Raw genomic sequence first — 18,009 nt, forward strand, 5'->3', positions numbered from 1 at the left:
ACTAGTGATTTCGATATTATAAAACTGGTTGTGGAGCTTTTTAATATTTAAACAAACAGACTTTTGTGTTTCATCCTCACCCAAATGCTCCAACAGGTTTTGGCGCCATTCATGACGATATTGACAGTCCAAGGTCATGCAGATGTAAAGAAGCTGCTGGCAGAAGCCCAGTTTTAGTTCAAGAAGTTCCTGTGGTACCAGCAGAGGAGCTATCTACTAGTTTATCATCACTTCATGAAACATCTGGACGATTTGAGGCAGGTCCTGTGGCTACAGAATTCATGAGAAAAGCCCAGAGAGAAAAACTACAAAGAGAGTTGGAAACAAAGTAAGTTGAAATTTTGTGAATTAACAAAAGTGCAAGGCCTTCAGAGGCCCCATAACTGCTAATACTTTAACATAGACCACATTTATAGATGTGTAACATTTGTTAATTGAAAATATGAATGCTGCTAAATTAGATTTAATGGTTTCAGCATACATAAATAATTTTTTAATTGTTTAACATTTAAATTTTTTATTTTAACTAGCGGGCAAGTTTACTTTGTAAAAGTTCAAAGAACAATCTTCATAGTTAGATTTTGTTACCATAGTTACAACCTGATGCTGTGAGTTTGACCATTAAGTTTGAAGTCTATTTGTTCACAGATACATCTCAGTAAAATACAATTATCACTGATTGCCTTTAAGGTTGGCCAATTAAACAAAGCCCATGTCACATATTTATCTAAATCCATGGTGAAATGCTTTTAGAGGTGCTGATGGGGCCCCTAAATCATATTCTGCGCAAAGCCTCATTCAACCTTGGATTGGCCCTGCATGATGAGCTAAATCTGCTGCACTGCGAAGCCACAGCGTCTCTGTATCCATGGGAGGTTTATTTTATGTGGCTTCAGTAGCTCTTTCATTTCATGTCTGTTGAGTTTTTCAAAAGCGCCACAGAAACTGTTTTGGTTGCCTGAGCTTTATAGGTTTTTCAGATTTCTGCGCTGAGGTAAACTTCAGAAATCAAGCAGCGACAGCATGAGGGAACGCGCAGAGGCATCAGTGCTGTTAGTAGTCACACCTAATAGTCTACCGGACTATTAGGTGTGAAAACACTAAGTTACAAACTCAAGTTCCCATTTCTGAAACTATGACCCAGTAGGATCATAACATTTTCCCTTAAGAACAAAAAACATTCAAAAGCTGCATACAAATAATGACAATTATCTTTTCTGTTTTTTGACCAAGGCTCATCACTGAGGTATATGAAAGGCATGTGACCAGTTTTGACATCCAGAAGAAATTTATGTTTATCTTTAATATGCATGATGTATGTCTACAGATTCCTTTTGGGTTTTTCTAATCTCACTGCATGAACAACTATGACATTTTTGTTTTCTTGCAGCTCATCACAAAGTATATATGAAGAAGTGACAGACCTGGTACATGTTGGAAGTTACAAGCAAGTAAGTCCTTTCTTCACTTTGTACCGCACCTCTCCCTACAACCTCCGTTCCCACTTGATAGACCCTGTGTACAAAGGGGGGCCTAAGTTGTGTGCCCAGATCACTCCGCCTCCCAAATCCACTTTTGAATCATGTGAAGATGAAGGAGCTGTTGAAAGTGAAGGGGCAGAGGGGGCCGAGGAGTGGAGTTTGGAGTGTCTACGAACTACTCTTACAGGAGACATCATAGATTACCTATCCCCATCAGCTCTGAGAGAGACTTTCAACAGCTCACGAACAGGTGTTTGTGAAGACCGACCGCTGTCCATGACTGATTTTGGTGACAGCTTGTTTGAGTATGAGCAAGATGAACAGGACTTCAGAAAACTTTCTATGGAACTCACAAAACCTGATGAGGTTTCTGAAAAAGGATCAGCAACACAACAAACTAAGAGTGAACAGCTTGCTTTGCCCACAGGCAGGACAGAATGCACACGATCCAAGCAAACGGCCACAGTAAGTGTGGACGAAGTGTCACCCCGACTTTATAAAGTCCTGTATGGGTATGGTGTTGAATCCATGGATTCAGAGGCTCGGGATCTCTCTGTAATAGCTGAGAGTTCACCCCTTCAAGCAGTCAGAAAAGATGAAGTTCAGGCGACTCATAGCCTCACAAAGGGTAGCATAGAATTAGAGAAAGAACATTTTCACTTAGTAGATATTGTTTCAGGCATATCCAGGGTTGAAAATAGCTTAGTAAAAGCAAAGTCACTCAGAGCACCATCTCTGCCTGAGTATGAATCAATGCCTGGAATAATTTCTGACCTTCAAAGCTCACCTGAGTGTTCTCCACATACTGTAATACTCCTAAACGAGTCCAGGGCCTCCTCACCCGAGTCCATCTCATCGGTAAATGAGCTGAATTTACTTTCCCCAAATTCTCCAGTGCCACAGTTTAGGCCCTTATCCCCACTTCCACCACCTCTCTTATCATGGGAACTTGAAGAGGATGGGACTGCAGCCCCAAGGTCAAATCATACTCTTTTGCTCTTAACATCGGATGCGGAAGAAAGACCATTAAGACCAATGGTTTCAAACAGAAAACCAATCGGAAGTGCAGTATCATCAGTCGGTGTCCATAGTGGTGAGCAGTCCATGTCACCGCATTTATTAACTTTTAACATGGAGGATAGAGCATCGTCTCCTGAGTCCATTATTTCTGAAACAGTATATTCGCTTTTTGAACCTGATCATTATGGTTTCCATACGGTTACCTCATTATCTCCACCAGACTCTCCTGTCCAACACTTTAGACGAACTCCTTGTGAGCCTTTTCAGTATGATGGTATGTCATCTTCATCAGAGTCAGAAAACTGGCCTGATCCAGTTTTTCTTAGTAGAGACCACAGTTCCAGATTATCCGGCCCTGGTACAGAAACCACCTCAATGTCTTCAGTGCTGTTTCATCATGAAGACCAAGCTTTATCACCTTCTCTTGTTACATCTGGAGATGAATCTGTGTCAGCAGAATTATCAGAGATGTATACAGCTTCCTCCATTAAACCAACAAATATAACTTTGGCTTCCAAAACTGATGATCACCTACTAAAATCATTGTTATGTGATGCACAGAAAAATCAACAATCACTAACAAAGTTACAATGTGAAAATGAAGATGACTGGGTTATTTCTCTGCATAATGTTGAGGAGATATCTATTTCTTCAGATTCAGTGCCTGAATACAGACCGATGTCACCACAGTCCACACTGTTGGATATTAGAAGACATTCTCCTGAATCAGACACAGTTGATGAGTGTCTGTATCCAGATTCTCCGATACCACAGTATATGTCCTTTGCACATCATGCAGTTCTAGGAAATTATTACGCTTTCTCAACAGAATCTGTATTGTCAGTTGTTGAGTACAAAGCCATGCCTTTGTTGTCATGTTTTGAGGATAGGCCACTATCTCCTGAATCTTGTGACTCTGAGACTGATTTTAGATTATTGACTTATCCTGAAACAGACCACATTCTTCACAAAGAGTTTGCACTTGAATTTGCACAAACTGTCGTTATTCCAAGAGAATCAAGTCTTGGTAAATTTGAAACAACAGAAAGAACAGAGACGGAAGAAAGGTCTGCCAGACTAGTACAACAAAATTCATCCCAAACAGAGTCGCTACAAGCTGATGGTACAGAGTCAGACCAAAACATTGCTCCACCCCTGGAAAAAACAAAGCTTCTGTCAACTGATGGCAGTAAAACACAACTATCTCCAGTTTATTCAGAGGCAAAAAAATCAAATGTGAATGTTAAATGTGTTACATCAGTTAGAATGAAAATGTTCGGTGATGCATCCTTACCATCTTTGTCTCAACAACCTACATCTGAGGATCTGAAATGCTCATTACTATCAACTTCAGACACACTTGAAGAGTTTTCAGCTTTCTGGCCTGCAGTCAAAACAGAACAGCCTCCATTAGGCTACAGTTTAGCTTATGATGCAGAGCCTTCCAGGATAATTTCTCAAATCCATGATCCACAGTATTCAAGAGAAACATTTAGAAGCAAAGAAGGAAACCATCAATTTTATTGCACACTGTTAGACTATAATCAGGAAAATGCAGGAGAAGCCATTGATGATCAAACCAATTATTTGCCAGTAGAAATGTACAAAAGGTCATTATCACCTGACTCCGAAGCGCAATCCCAGCCATCGTCACCTGAATCGCTAATGCTGCTAGAAATGGTAAGGCCAGACTCTTCTCTGTCAGGCAGATCTGCAGGTAGTCACCAAGCCTTAACGCTAGACTCCCCTATTCCTCAGTTCCAGACCTCCTTCACAGATGCTTCAATACTTGGTGTCAGATCAGTGTCACCAGAATCAAGTTTGTCAGATCTGGAAATAGAACTAGGTTTAAACAGTTTATTTTTTGAGGACAGACCATTATCTCCTGATTCAGTATCATCTGTCAGTGCAAATAAGACACGATTAATCGGCTCTTCTGTTCCCAGTTTTGAAATGTTTTTATCAGAATCTTTTATAAGAGAGATATCTGACCGATCTTCATTAAATGATTCTGTCTACTCAGCTGATGAGTATGGATGTGTCTCTTTGGCAACAATACCCTTTGAGAACAGACCCCCATCTTTGAATTCTGTTGATGAAAACGAACCCCATTCCCATGAATCTCCTGTACCGGAGTTTGGACAAAGCTCATTAGAAACTCATTTAACACTATGGGAGAGATCCTTTTCACCTGTTTCATTGTGTTCAGATGCAGAGTACAGCTTTGCATCAATGGAATCATTATATGGAGAAAGCTGCCCTTCATCTGTAGATTCTGTTGACAGAAATTATCCTCTCTCAACAGAATCCCCCATTCCTGAGTTTAGCCTATTTTTAACAGACCTCCATCCTCAAACCACCCTGCAGGGATCTGTGTTTACTGTTTCAAGTTCCTCAGACATGCATTATGGGTCTGCTTCTCTGGAATCATTATTTGGTGAGAGCCGACCTCCATCCATATGTTCCTATGAGGAAGATAGGTCACTTTCAGCTGAGTCACCCATACCAAAGTTTAAACGAGTTGTGCAAGACTATGAACTGTCTGCACAAGGTAGATATTCTTCACCTGTTTCTGTTACCTCAGATATAGAGTATGGCTGTGTCTCTTTAGAATTGCTATTCAATGCCAGTAGATCTTCTTCAGTAGATTCTGTTAATGAAACAAACCTCTTGTTACCAGAATCCCCTGTCCCAGAATTTAGCCAGGTTTTACTGGACCCACATGTCTCAACCACTCTGGATGGATGCCTGTCTCCTGTTTCAGTGGCTTCAGACATGCCGTCTCGATCTGTCTCTTTGGAATCATTATTTGGTGAGAGCCGACCTCCATCTATCGATTCCATGGATGAACATGGGCCACTTTCACATGAGTCACCCATTGCAGAGTTCGGAGAAATTCTTGTAGAATCTCATCTGGCTTCACTTGAAGGGCATTCATCGCCTGTTTCTGCTATGTCAGATATTGAATTTGGGTTTGTGTCTATAACATCAGCATTTAATGAGAGCAGACAGTCTGTTATAGATTCTGCTAAGAAAAGCTGTCCTGTTTCAGTAGACTCATGCATTCCAGAGTTTGAACACACTTTAGTAAAAGTTAATATGAACACACAACAGAGATCCTTATCACCCAGTTCAGTTCTTTCAGATCTAGACTGTGTGATGTCAGATATTGAATATGCACAATCAGATGTAGACTTATCTATTTCAGAACAAAGACCTGACTCACCAGAATCACAAGTATCTGAGACCATGGTGATAGTACAGACCAATACTTCTACTTCTTTAAAGGAAATCAGGGTACCAGTCTACAGACTTGTTTTTGATGCAGAACTTTGGAAGCTTATCTCTCAAGTACGAGATCCTCAGTACATTGGGGAGACATTCTTTAGTAAAACAGGAGTTTTTGAATATGTTGGCACCAGAACTGAGTATTTTCCAGAATCCCCTGTAGTAAGAACAAGCGAGTTGGAGGATAATATAAGGTCAGGCAATGCAGAATTAGAATCCAGATCTTTGTCTCTTTTGGAAATGACTACAAGTGATAAAACATCGGATTCCATCCTGTGTCTAGATTCTCAAGGTCCCAGATTTTCCTTTCAACCCCTCAACATTTCTCAGTCTCTGCTAGATTCACCAGCATCAACTGTGTCAGATGAAGATTCAGAACATTGCATGCTCACAACTTTCAGTGAAAGCACACATCAATCAATGACTTCAGCAATATCTGTTGATGACAGGAGTGCAATATCACATGATTCACCCTTCTCAGATTTCAGGCCTGTAGTATCAGAGTCAATTACAACTTATTCAATAATACCAGAAGGTGAATGTCAGACCCCGTTACTTGATTCGACTGAACATTTTCCCTCATTTGTTGGATTCAGGTCAGAATCTCCTCCATCAGTTCCTTCACACTTGGAGTGTGCTCCTCTAATAAGTATATCGAGGCAAACTGAAAGCATACCAGATGCATTTGAGTCAGAAGCCAAGCTTCAAAGAAGACCTTTGTCATCTGATTCTCAGTCAGAGTGTAGATCTAAATCACCTGTGTCTCTGACTTTTATTTTCAAATCAACATCCCCTGAATCTGTTGGTTCTCCAAATGAATTGAGATCGCTCTCCCCAGATTCTCCAATTCCAGATTTTAGGAAAGCACTACAGGAATCCATAAACAGATACTGTGAGCTTAGATCTTCTTCCCCAGAGTCAGTGTCATCAGATTTGGAGGTGGAAATGAATTGGGGGGTGATGTGGTTTGAGGAACAGTGTCTATCTCCTGACTCTGTAGCCTTAGGTAGTAAATACAAAAATCTTCCAGCTGATTCTCCAGTACCTGACTTTAGACAACTTTTCTCAGTTGCTCATGTTGATTACAGTTGTTACAGGGCATCATCACCTGAATCCAATCATTCAGATTTGGATTTTCCTCCCTTCATTTGTCAGCTGTTTGAAGATGAAGTTAAAGAAAGACCAAGTTCCCCAGAGTCAAATCTGTCTTTGCATGAATGCCAACATTTATTCCCAGACTCACCAATACATCAATACACACACAGGGAGGAAAACACATTAATATGTGGTTCTGCATCTCCTGTGTATTCAGATGAGGAGTTAGAGATGGAGTTTTGTAAGTCCTGGCTTATTGAGGATAGAGGAGCATCATCTGAATTATCATCTGAATCTGAATTCAGACCAGACTCCCCCATTCCTGATTTTACTCAGGCTCTACAAGAGTCATTCAATTCACACTTAGCTTTAAGTTTTTCATCCCTAACCTCACTATCTTCAGACGAAGAAACCAATTTAGAATTGGACATATCTGTGCCTTGTCTTTTTGAAGTCCGAGCAGTAACTCCTGGTTCTTCAATATCACAAGATGAATTGAGACCAGACTCGCCCATTCCTGAATTTACGCGTAATCATGCTGAAATATGTCACATGAATGTAATGTTTTCATCTTCTGAGTCATTGGCTTCAGACAAAAATTTGGAGATTGATTTGTGTACAACTTGGCTTTTTGAAGACAGAGCGACATCTCCTGGTTCAACAACATCCAAAGAAGAGTTTGATGCTCTTTCATCAGATTCTCCCATTCTCACACTTACTCAAACACCAGAAAAATCCATAGTTTCAGTCTTTGTTTCAAGGTCTACTTCACCAGAATCCGTGTATTCAGATGTGGAAATGGAATTATCTTCCTCTCTGATGATAGATGATTGCCCCCTATCACCTCTATCTCTAACACCTCAAAGTCAATATGGATTGCTTTCTCCAGATTCACCTGTTCCTGACTTTACTTTTCTGGACTTTTCTGACAGTCATCATAAGACAAGTTACAACAGGTCATCATCAATTGAATCAGAGGCTTCAGAAATTGAATATGCCCCTTTAATTTCACAGACTTTAGATTTTGAGGACAGTGTAGAATACTGCCCATCGGGGCAGTCGGATGATGAGCTTGGCTGTTTGTCTCCTAACTCTCCTTTACCTCTGTACCCCATAGCCTTATCTTCTAATGTAAGGGTCAGATACAGGTCCACTTCTCCTGAGTTTGAGTTCTTGGAGGAAGATGTGGAGACTGATTTGTGTATGACTTGGCTTTTTGGAGTCCAAGCAGAATCTCCTTGTTCAAGAATATCCAAAGAAGAGTTGAGACCACTTTCGCCAGATTCACCTATTCCCATATTTAGGCAACAGGACTCCATAATACCCAACTTGGAACTAAGGTCCACGTCACCTGAATCAGTGTTTTCAGATTTAGAAATGCCTTCAGAGTTTCCAAGCTTAACTGAAAGTAGATCTTCTTCCCCAGAATCTTTAACATCAATCAGGCTTTCACCTGATTCTCCTCTACCTGACATTGTGCAGCCAGTGTTTGAACTACCCAAGGCAATTTTTAGAAGTAGGTCGATATCCCCTGAGTCAACTTGTTCAGAGGTTGAATATATTGTTTTAAGCCTGGGGTCATTATTGTATGACCACAGACCATCTTCTCCAAGTTCAGGAGCATCTGGTGATGAAAACCGGGCACAGTCTCCAGACTTGTTGAGATCCGATTACAAAGTAGTGCGAGAACATGTTATAGTAAATGTTGGCTATAGATCACCGTCCCCTGAGTCTGTTGAGTCAGATGTTGAGTATGCTTTAGGTGAACTTTTGATAACAATGGGATTTGGTGTTGAACATAGGAAAGATTCTCTTCTGTCGATAAAGTCACAGATTCAAGACAGGTCATTTTCAACTGAGTCCATACCAGAATTCAAATTCATGTCACCTGATGAATTGATGTCACTTAGAAGCAATAGAAGTGAATCTCCAGAGTCAATTGAGGAAAACACAAGATTATCACCAGACTCACCGCTTCCTTCTTTTACTCAGAATGTACTTGAGACTGTAATACAGGAAACATACACTAGGGCTTCATCCCCCGAGTCTCTGCTGTCAGATACTGAATATTACTTGGAATATTATTCATTTGACAAAGGGCTTGAAGACAAAAGAACAGTGTCACCTCAGTCAGAAAGATCAGATATTGAATATCCTCCTGAATCTCCAGTACCTGATTTTACTCAGACATTTGTGGAATCTGCTGTGATTGTAACAAGCTATGCATCAATAGAATTGTCATATTCTGATGAAATGTCACAGTTATCAATACCATTTTATGCAGGAGCGAGGACATATTCACCAGAATCATTGGAGTCAGAGAAAGAGGAGCATTTAGCACCCAAATCATCACTGGTTGAAATGAGTGATTGCACTGTTTCAAAAACATCAGTTGAGCCTCTCCCACCTGCCACTGTACCTCAGTACAGTCTTGTTTATGACGCTGAGCTATGGAAGTTGATTTCTAAGGTACGAGATCCTCAGTATGCAGGAGAAACCTTTATTCGTAAAACAGCTTTCATGCAGTTTATTCGTAACAAAGATACATGTGAAAGGAATGTTACAAATAATCGACAGGACAATAAAATAGAAAACAAAAATGACAAAGATCTATCATCTTTATTAAAACATTCAGAAGTTACTCATCAGTTCTCTGCTACAGAAACAAAAAGAGCAATGAACACACGGCTGACGGAATCACCACGTCCAATGATTGAACACATTTTGTTATCAGGAACAGCTCTTTACAAGCAGCTAAAGCTTGAATCACCAAAGACACAGTTGTGGTGCAATCCTTTGCTATATACCTCAGTATCTGACAAAGAGAGCAATAATCTCTACAGATCTCCAGAATGTCTCAGTCCAAATTTACCGGAGGTGGAAGACGCTAGAGTATCTCCCGAATCTCCAAAATCTGTCTGTGAATTTGGGCCCCTCTCACCAGATGCCACATTACCAGAACAGAGGTCAGAATGTGTGAAGTATCTCAGAACTACATCATCTCCTAAATCTAAAGCTTCAGAGCTTGATTTATTGCAACTGAATTCAGACTTTTTAGAATTCAGGCCTTCATCTCCAGAATTTGCTCTGTCTGAGAATCAGGATGAGAATCAGAGGCCTTTGTCAGCTCAGTCACTGCCTGAGTACAGACCTGTGTCTTTCCAGTTAGCCATGTCTGACCAAAGAGCATCAGCTCCAGAAACCGTTTCAGAATGGGTTCAGAATAGGTCACTTTCTCCAGACTCCCCCATCCCTCAGTTTGCTCCGATACCACAGGTCTACCCCGTGAGACATCTCATCTTATGCTCATCCTCAGATTCTGAATCCTTTGATTCTGCTGATATGTCAGATGGAAACACTAACCGACCCTCCTCACCTGAATCCATTTCATCCATCAATGAGTTCAGTTGGTTATTGCCTGATTCACCAGTTCCTGAATTTATGAGAATTTTATCTTCTTATTTTATGGATCCTACTTCCTATGATAGATCACCTTCACCTGTGTCTTTGTCATCAGACTCTGAGTTTGTAGCCTTACCCGTTGAATGTTGGACTGATGATAACCCCAGACCTCTGAGCCCTGCAAGCCTTGAATCAGAGAAGATATTTTGTTTTGAAGATGAGCTCAGTTCAGAGGTTTCACCCCACATGAGTGATGATGTGTCATCATCACTCATTAAAGAACATTGCCCTCATCTGCAACAAATGACAGAATCCAAGTCAAAATTCTGGATATGCAAAGAAGAAATTTTCCACAGATCAAAAGCAGATGAAGATGCCGGAGAATACTTGTCTCCAAAGCCATCAACAACTAAAGATGCAAAACAAAAGGAAACAAAGACCCAACGAAAAAGTGGTGAAGATCTACAGGGCAAACCAACCCATCATAGGGTAAGACATAGAGCATGAAAATGCACCAATAACCTTTGGATAACTCAAAAACAACACACTGCTTTTAACTCAGGACATGCCAGGCTAACGCTATAGGAACAGAGGCCTTTGATACTTTGAAGGAGTTTTGGATCTTTTTTGGGTTGCTGATAATATTACTAACCGCTTTCTATTTTCCTCTGGTTCATTTTTGTTTGATGATGAAATTCTGCAACATTTTCTTACACCAGGATAACCAAGTCCAGGTCTGGAGAACTAATATTCTTTAACTTAAATAAATCCCCTCTCCATCACACCTGAACCAAATGACTGAATTGCCATTTGGTTCAGTAATGAATCTTTCCTTTGCTTCAGATGTGTTAGAGAAGGAATGCATCTAGACCAGGGGCGGGCAACTCCAGGCCTCGAGGGCCGGTCTCCATCTCCTCTTCAACACACCTGAGTGAAATAATGAGGTCATCAGCAGAACTCGGGAGAACCTGACTGCACTTAGGAGGTGATTCAGCTGTTGGATTCAAGTGTGTTGAACCAGGGAGACGTCTAAGAGTTTCAGGACACCGGCCCTCCAGGACCAGGATTGCCCACCCCTGAGCTAGAGGTTGCAAGTCCTCAAGGACTGGACTTGGGCACCCCCGGCTTAGATATACATATAGGTCTAACTGACTGATGGGTGATGGAAACAACACAAGTTTAATTTAAATTGTGCAGTGGCACTAATGAGTTAAAATGCTCATGTCTTTCAGAGGTTCACATAACCTCTGTGCAGATGTAATAAACTTACATAAATAATTTCATTCCAGGTTCCCCCAGACTTTCGAACATTTGATACCCAGAGCAACCAGTTTCCTGTCGCAGCAGCAGCAAATGGTGGCAGTAAAACTACAGAGCTGTTCTTTGATGATAAGCCAATCACATCAGATCCCATACTCCCACCTGATCAGACTTTATACAAAACACACCGAACTGTTCCTCCTGTGCTGTCTGTGCATGAGAAAGCTTCAAGTTTAAAGTCCCATGTGTCCAGACAGAATCCAGACACATGGGACTTTATGCAAGTTCAGTCCAGTGAACATTTTTCACCCAAGTCAGATGAGTTTTTGGTACCAACTGATTATAAGACAAGATTTTCTAGTCAACAAGCCTTGGGAGTTTCTGAATGTGGCCAAGCATTCTCCGATGATTTGAGTCCAGTGTCTCCAGTGTTTAGTGGTCCCAGCTCAGCACAATTTGCCTCTCAAGATACCGTCAGCGAAGAGTCAGAAGTCACCAAAGACTTTACATTTTCTCTAGGCTTTAAGAGAGTCCTCTCTGAATTCGAGAGAACAGCATCAGAATTTGAACCAAACACTACAACCAACCGACAAAAGATATCAAGTGAGGTTGCAGAGTCTCCACATCCATCAGATTCAGAGCTGGAATTCTTTGACTGCCAACAAGACTTTTTTGAACCAGAAGATGTGATGCCAGAAGATGAGATAACTTATTTTTCTGAGCACTCTTCAATAAACCCAAGAAGTAGTTCAGATATGGGCCTACTGAAAGTCCACCCTGAGCACACCACTCAACGTTTTCTTCAAGTAGAACCTAAAAGGCAACTGTCTTCTGGCAGTGAAAGTCTTGGTGAATTTGCTTATGATTCAGATGTTTCACGGGAGTGTGCTGCAGAGGGTGGCTTTCCCATTTGTGAGCAGCTTCTATCTAGAGATCAAGCTGGGTATTACGATGATGATGACTTCCTGGGAATGGTAAGAGGATGAGCATGAGCACTGGTTTCTGACTTGCCTAGTTTCAGACAGATTGCTGTTGCACACATAATGTAGAAGAAAAAACCTAGATTGATTTTATGAAACTGATGTGCACAAGAGCATAAACTTAAAAGGCAAAGATGTTTCCGCTGTGAAGAAGTATTTGCAGTTGTTCACTTTGATGCACAGTTGAGATTAACAAGCTGCTCTGAAGAGTTCTACTACATACACCACTGTTTGCATCAATTGGTGTGTGCATGTTGTTTCCCCCCTTAGTGTAAAAATTAAAACACTGAACATTTCTATATTTCTTTCTCCCATTTGACATTTCAATTCATCCTCATGAGCAGTAGATAAGCTGGCTCTTATTGCTGCATGTTTGTTTTTGTTGAAGATTGTTGCTTTATTTTGCCTTCTCTTCATCTCATCACTTTTATGTACAGCATTTTGAATTTATTTCCCTTGCAAGAACAGAAGAGTGTGAGGTTAAGAGAAAAGCCTAAGCATGGGTTGCCTGTAGCAGTTTGTTGTAGTACACATGACATTCACCCATGCTGGTTGTGTGCTGTCTCCAGGAGATAGCAGAGGAGCTAGGAGCACTGTCCTCTGATAGCTCAGAGGAGGAGGTGCTGACCACCAGAGTGGTCCGACGCAGAATAATCATTCAGGTAACATAAAAGATGATGCAGCACCACAAAGAGGTGGAGTGGGTGGTCGGGTTTCACAGGTTCTTAAAGGTTTTATATAGTGAAACTGAACTTTCAAGATAAAACATTTATTGTAACAATAACTAGTACAACATCCCTCTTAAAAAAAGCTTCTGTCTTCTAAAATATAAAAATGTTTTCAGTGAGGGTAAGTTCACTGGAAACCATAAGCATACTCTCATGACTTTTCAGTTTAAAGAATGAACAGTTTTCCACTCACTAAAGACGTAATTAAAGTGTAACGAGTGATGAGAGCTGATTACCAATAAAACCAAGGGTTAGTTTTATTATCCAATATCAAATAACTACTCAACTACTCAGCAGATAAACATTTTTTTTCACTGCCAAGAAAAAAAAATGAACACATGAATTATTTAAAGAAATATTAATGACCAGGAAATGAACCACCAAACTTGCTGTTTTAACTTTCATAGAAACTGCATGAGTCTGACAGCCTGGCCTGAACCCAGGCGGGACAAGATCATCTTAGATAGATTGCCGCCAATGGTATTCTGCAACTGATTTGTTTCTGCAGGCGGATATACTGCCAGACATTCCACCACAGACTGTGACTGAAGAGAAGTACACAGATGAACATGGCAACTTGGTAGTGAAGAAGGTAAGAAATACAAGACAATAACAGAGGCTCCAAACAGTACGGTGCTGACCCTCTCACCGTAATTGTCCATTTGCATTCATCATCACCAGATCACGCGGAAGGTGATTCGTAAATGTACGTCTCCGGATGGGTCAGAAACACAGGAAGTGAGCATTGAGGGCTCCCACCAGGAGATGGTGAAGATAGAGGAACGAGATGCTGTGTCCAGAGTGGCAAAGAGAACTGTGCTTCACAGCAAGGGAGACCAGAAAGAGGTGGGTCCCATTTTCCGGGCCTAGATCTACAGTTGGAATAGGATCCGAAAAGAGAGATGTAACTTCAATCCTGTATGTAGATCAGCAAAAAACCCTACAAGTTACAATGAAATACTGCTACTTCCGGTGGGCGCCGGAAGTAAGACCCATAATCGTTTCCCCAGTAAGCCTCCGAGGAATAAGGTGGTTAGATAATTTGTGGGTGGATCTGTATTTAGCAAATGTTCATTCTAACAAACGCAAAACACAAAGTTTAATCTGATTTAATTTCAGAAAAAACGTTTTATTTGGTGTATGTAATACAATATTTAGTTAAACTTGTTCACGGACACACTGTCTGCTATCAGAGAGCTGCTCACTGCAGAGGATCGTAACCGAATCACACATTAACCTGCCACTGGACAAGAATCTGTAGCAAGACTTCAAACCTTCTCTTCACAGACACTTTCCATCCAATCCGACTGACTTTAAACTGAAGGATGTCCAATAATGTTAGTGTCAAACTCCAATCCTCAAGGTCCTGCAGTTTTTAGATGTGCCACAGGTACAAAACACTGGAATGAAATGGTTTAATGACCTCCTTCTTGTGTAGATCAGTTCTCCAGAGCCGTGCTAATGTCCTAATTATTCTATTCAGGTGGTGCAGCAGAGGCACATCTAAAAGATGCAGGGCAGAGGGCCTCCAGGACTGGAGTTTGACACCTGTGCTGTAGAAAGAAACCCTAAAAGAGCTGCAGTCAAAGGTGTTTCTACAAAGTTTTGACTCAGGGGGCCTCAAAAAGAAAAGCACAATGTTTCTTGGATTTTTACATAGGAAATTTACTGACAGTGAGGTTTCATTTTTGTTAAATAGTCAACCATTATGACTATAATGGTTAGCCAACCATGCATAATGGTCGCGTTGATTTATCATTGAAAATTCAGTGAAATAATGAACACATAGCACCAATTCACAACAAATATCATCAGAAGGTGTTAAAGTTTGTGGGTGTGGCTTGAAAAAATGCAAAAATCTTTTTGGGGTATGAACAGGATTGCACTGTTTTAAGGCTAAGTTCTACATGCACAGCTGTGTCTAGGCGTGGAAATAAAAAATTTCCACGCCACTGTGGATTAACCGGCCACCAGGGGCGCGATATATGGGGGAAAAGTGATGACAATTCTAGGGGCCCTGACCAACAGGGGGTCCTGTCAATTACAAAATTAATCATATTGTATTTTTGAAGATAGTTTTTAGCAGTAAAAATTTAATGTTACCCCTCCCAGACCAAAAAAGCACACATCTATATTTTCCCTGAACTCCCCTGGATCTGCATGAAATGGTTCGTTCCAGCTTGGGGCGCTTGACAGTGACGCTGTTCAGCTGCAGTTAGTGCAAGACAAGAACGACTGTACCAGTTACTATGCTGCTAAGAAAAGTTACAAAATCAGGTTTTCATGCAAAAAAGAGAGAGGGAGAGAGAAAAAAGACAAGAGTGTCAATTTATAATCCAGTTTTTCTCCAAGAGAGGTGAGACTGTGTAGACTGTGTGAGATTATCAACCATTTAGCATTGTTAGCTTAGCTACAGACTACTGTTTGCCTCCAATTCACTAGCATTTAAGGAGTTAAGGAAAAAAATTACCAACATATTCATATATTGAACTTTTCTCCTTGAACCTTTTACTACAATTAACAGATGAGTCAGTCAGCAGCAGCTCTAACCCACGTCCCTCCTGACTCATCCTCTCCTAAGTGAAATTAAAGCTGCAGTATGTAACTTTTATATAAATATTTTTTTCACATATTTTTTAAAATGTTGTTTCTAGGGGCCCTGACCAACAGGGGGCCCTCCACAATTTATTTATAATAAATTCAGAATAAATAAATTTATTTATTCATTAATAAATAAACAAATGTAGTTATTTATTTATTAATAAATAATAAATGATTATTTATTTAGGTATTAATTAATAAATAAAGATTATTATTATTTACCCTAGTATGAGATAATCTCATACCATAGAGGTAATCTTTGAAAAATCTATTTCCTCTGCTTTCTCCTAGTGCTAGAAACAACCAGTCAGTGGCAGGAGAGGTTTAGTGCTGTCAATCACAATCTCATGTGGTGCTGCTCATCCTTCCTCCCCCTCGCTCTGTGCTATTCTGCAGCTAGCATAGTGTAAATGCTTAATATAGTTAGCATGATGGGAAGACCATTATGTAAAAACAGTGATGGCAGATAAACGATTTTCCTGTCACAATAAGTTGTTTCTCCATTATTAGCACATTTAGCAGTGAGTAAATGAGGATGATTGACAACGCTAAGACCCTCCTACTGGTTCTGATTGGTTGTTTTGGTCAACGGTGCATTACTTTACCTCCTTCCAGACAGGAGATGGAGGAGATTGATTGTTTTCACAGGTTATCTTTCTCATAACAAACTGCTGCAACAGCTTTAACAAATATGGAGAAAACATTTTTATTAAAGTTATGTACTGCAGCTTGAATAAAATGCGACTACATAGCATTTTTTGAGAAGTCTGGATTTCTTCATGTATATTTTGCATGTTGCCTGTGGCTGTTGCTCGTTGGGAGACATTTCAGTATCTAAAACTAAGAAAAAATGTAAGCAACCTACTTGCAGACTGTATGCAGACTTAATTTTACTCTTGCATGTAAATTTCATGAGCAGTAAATATTGTACTATTGGACCAAAGAAAGCAAGCCTTTAAAATTGTCAGGTTTTTGATGGACCCATCAAAAGCCTCTCTGACCAGATAAGACTGAAGATTTTGTAACAGTAGTTGCGTGACGGGGGCCCAATTTAATTTTGGTGTAAAATAAGTGTGCTTCAATACTAGTGCTCCATTTAAGACATCCGTGTAAAAGTCTGAAGGCTCTGCAGAGCCATCATTTGGAGAGAAAAGGTTGTTAATTTCCATCCCTGGCTGTGTCCCACAGACATTTGATCATGTTGAAATTCCTTGGTGTGTTTTTGTTCTGTCTCCAGCTGACCTTTTCTGAACCCCTGGCTCTGGGTGCCACCACAGTGTCAGAGTTTGAGGTGGAACCTGTTCAGGGTCGAAAAGTCAGCAAAGTTGTCAAGACAACCATGGTGAGGGGTGAGAGGATGGAGAAGCAGAGAGGAGACCCCTTGTTGTCTGCAGACCTCCCCTCAGCCCAGGAGGACTTTGAAAAGGTCAGCGTGTTCAAATGGAAAAGTTGAGATTCTGATCTGCTTGTTTTCTTATCTGTGCAAGGTGTGATGTTTTTCAGTTACCTTTTTGCTGAGCAGAAGTTTCTCTACCTGATGTGTCTCCTCTCCCTCACTCTTCCCCTCCAGGCATTGAGTTATGCTGGAGGTTTTGGCAAAGTGCTGCTGCCTCATGTGGTAGAGAAGGAGATGGTACAGGAGGACGGTTCTGTGGTTAAAAGGTTGGGCTCTGAGCAATACTGTGAAGACAAGCTGTTAGTCACAGGCATGGTGTGACTTCCCCTTCTTACCTTCAGTGCTTAAACTTTGCTTAATAAATGCAAAAAGTAAAGTTTTGGCTCTTGATCTTACCATTTGTTCCAGTTTTGAACTAACTGATAGCTCAAGATACAAATTCTGTGAAAAACTAAACTCACATTCTAAAGGTTTTGCTGTAAATCTGCTGTTCTGTCAGAACTGGAGCTCAAATGTGTCCGATTTTGAAGAGAGCCGGAAAATCGTAATATTTAAATGTGGCAAGTGTGGTGAGAACTTGGTCTACTTGTTCAAGACAAATAATGGCAAATAATTCTGCTCCTCAAAGAAGGAAAGCAGGGTTTGTTCCAAGCTTGGTTAGATCTGAGTGGAGAACTTTCCAAAGGAGCACTTTGCCGTCAGAGCCTTAAGATTGTTTGAAGCACCTTGTTGGTACATTTTCTTTGAGATCCAGAAGA

The 18,009-nt window shown here is 40.6% G+C and overlaps 1 protein-coding gene across 24 annotated transcripts in view; it reads left to right on the forward strand.

Moving 5' to 3' along the window:
• ank2b (ankyrin 2b, neuronal) overlaps positions 1-18,009 on the forward strand; it is a 215,531-nt gene that overhangs the window by 191,767 nt on the left and 5,755 nt on the right. For 23 of the 24 annotated variants that reach the window (XM_081599462.1, XM_081599464.1, XM_017310416.2 and 20 more), the window contains 7 exons: positions 97-328; positions 1,391-1,451; positions 13,096-13,188; positions 13,763-13,846; positions 13,936-14,100; positions 17,093-17,281; positions 17,426-17,517. In XM_081599462.1, the coding sequence (XP_081455588.1) occupies positions 97-328; positions 1,391-1,451; positions 13,096-13,188; positions 13,763-13,846; positions 13,936-14,100; positions 17,093-17,281; positions 17,426-17,517 (916 nt within the window). The remainder of the gene's footprint in view (positions 1-96; positions 329-1,390; positions 1,452-13,095; positions 13,189-13,762; positions 13,847-13,935; positions 14,101-17,092; positions 17,282-17,425; positions 17,518-18,009) is intronic. The other variant, XM_081599463.1, reaches the window with a different exon arrangement.

The sequence above is a fragment of the Poecilia reticulata genome, chromosome 18 (assembly GCF_904066995.2).
Source record: "Poecilia reticulata chromosome 18, P_reticulata-male-v2, whole genome shotgun sequence".
NCBI lineage: Eukaryota > Metazoa > Chordata > Actinopteri > Cyprinodontiformes > Poeciliidae > Poecilia > Poecilia reticulata.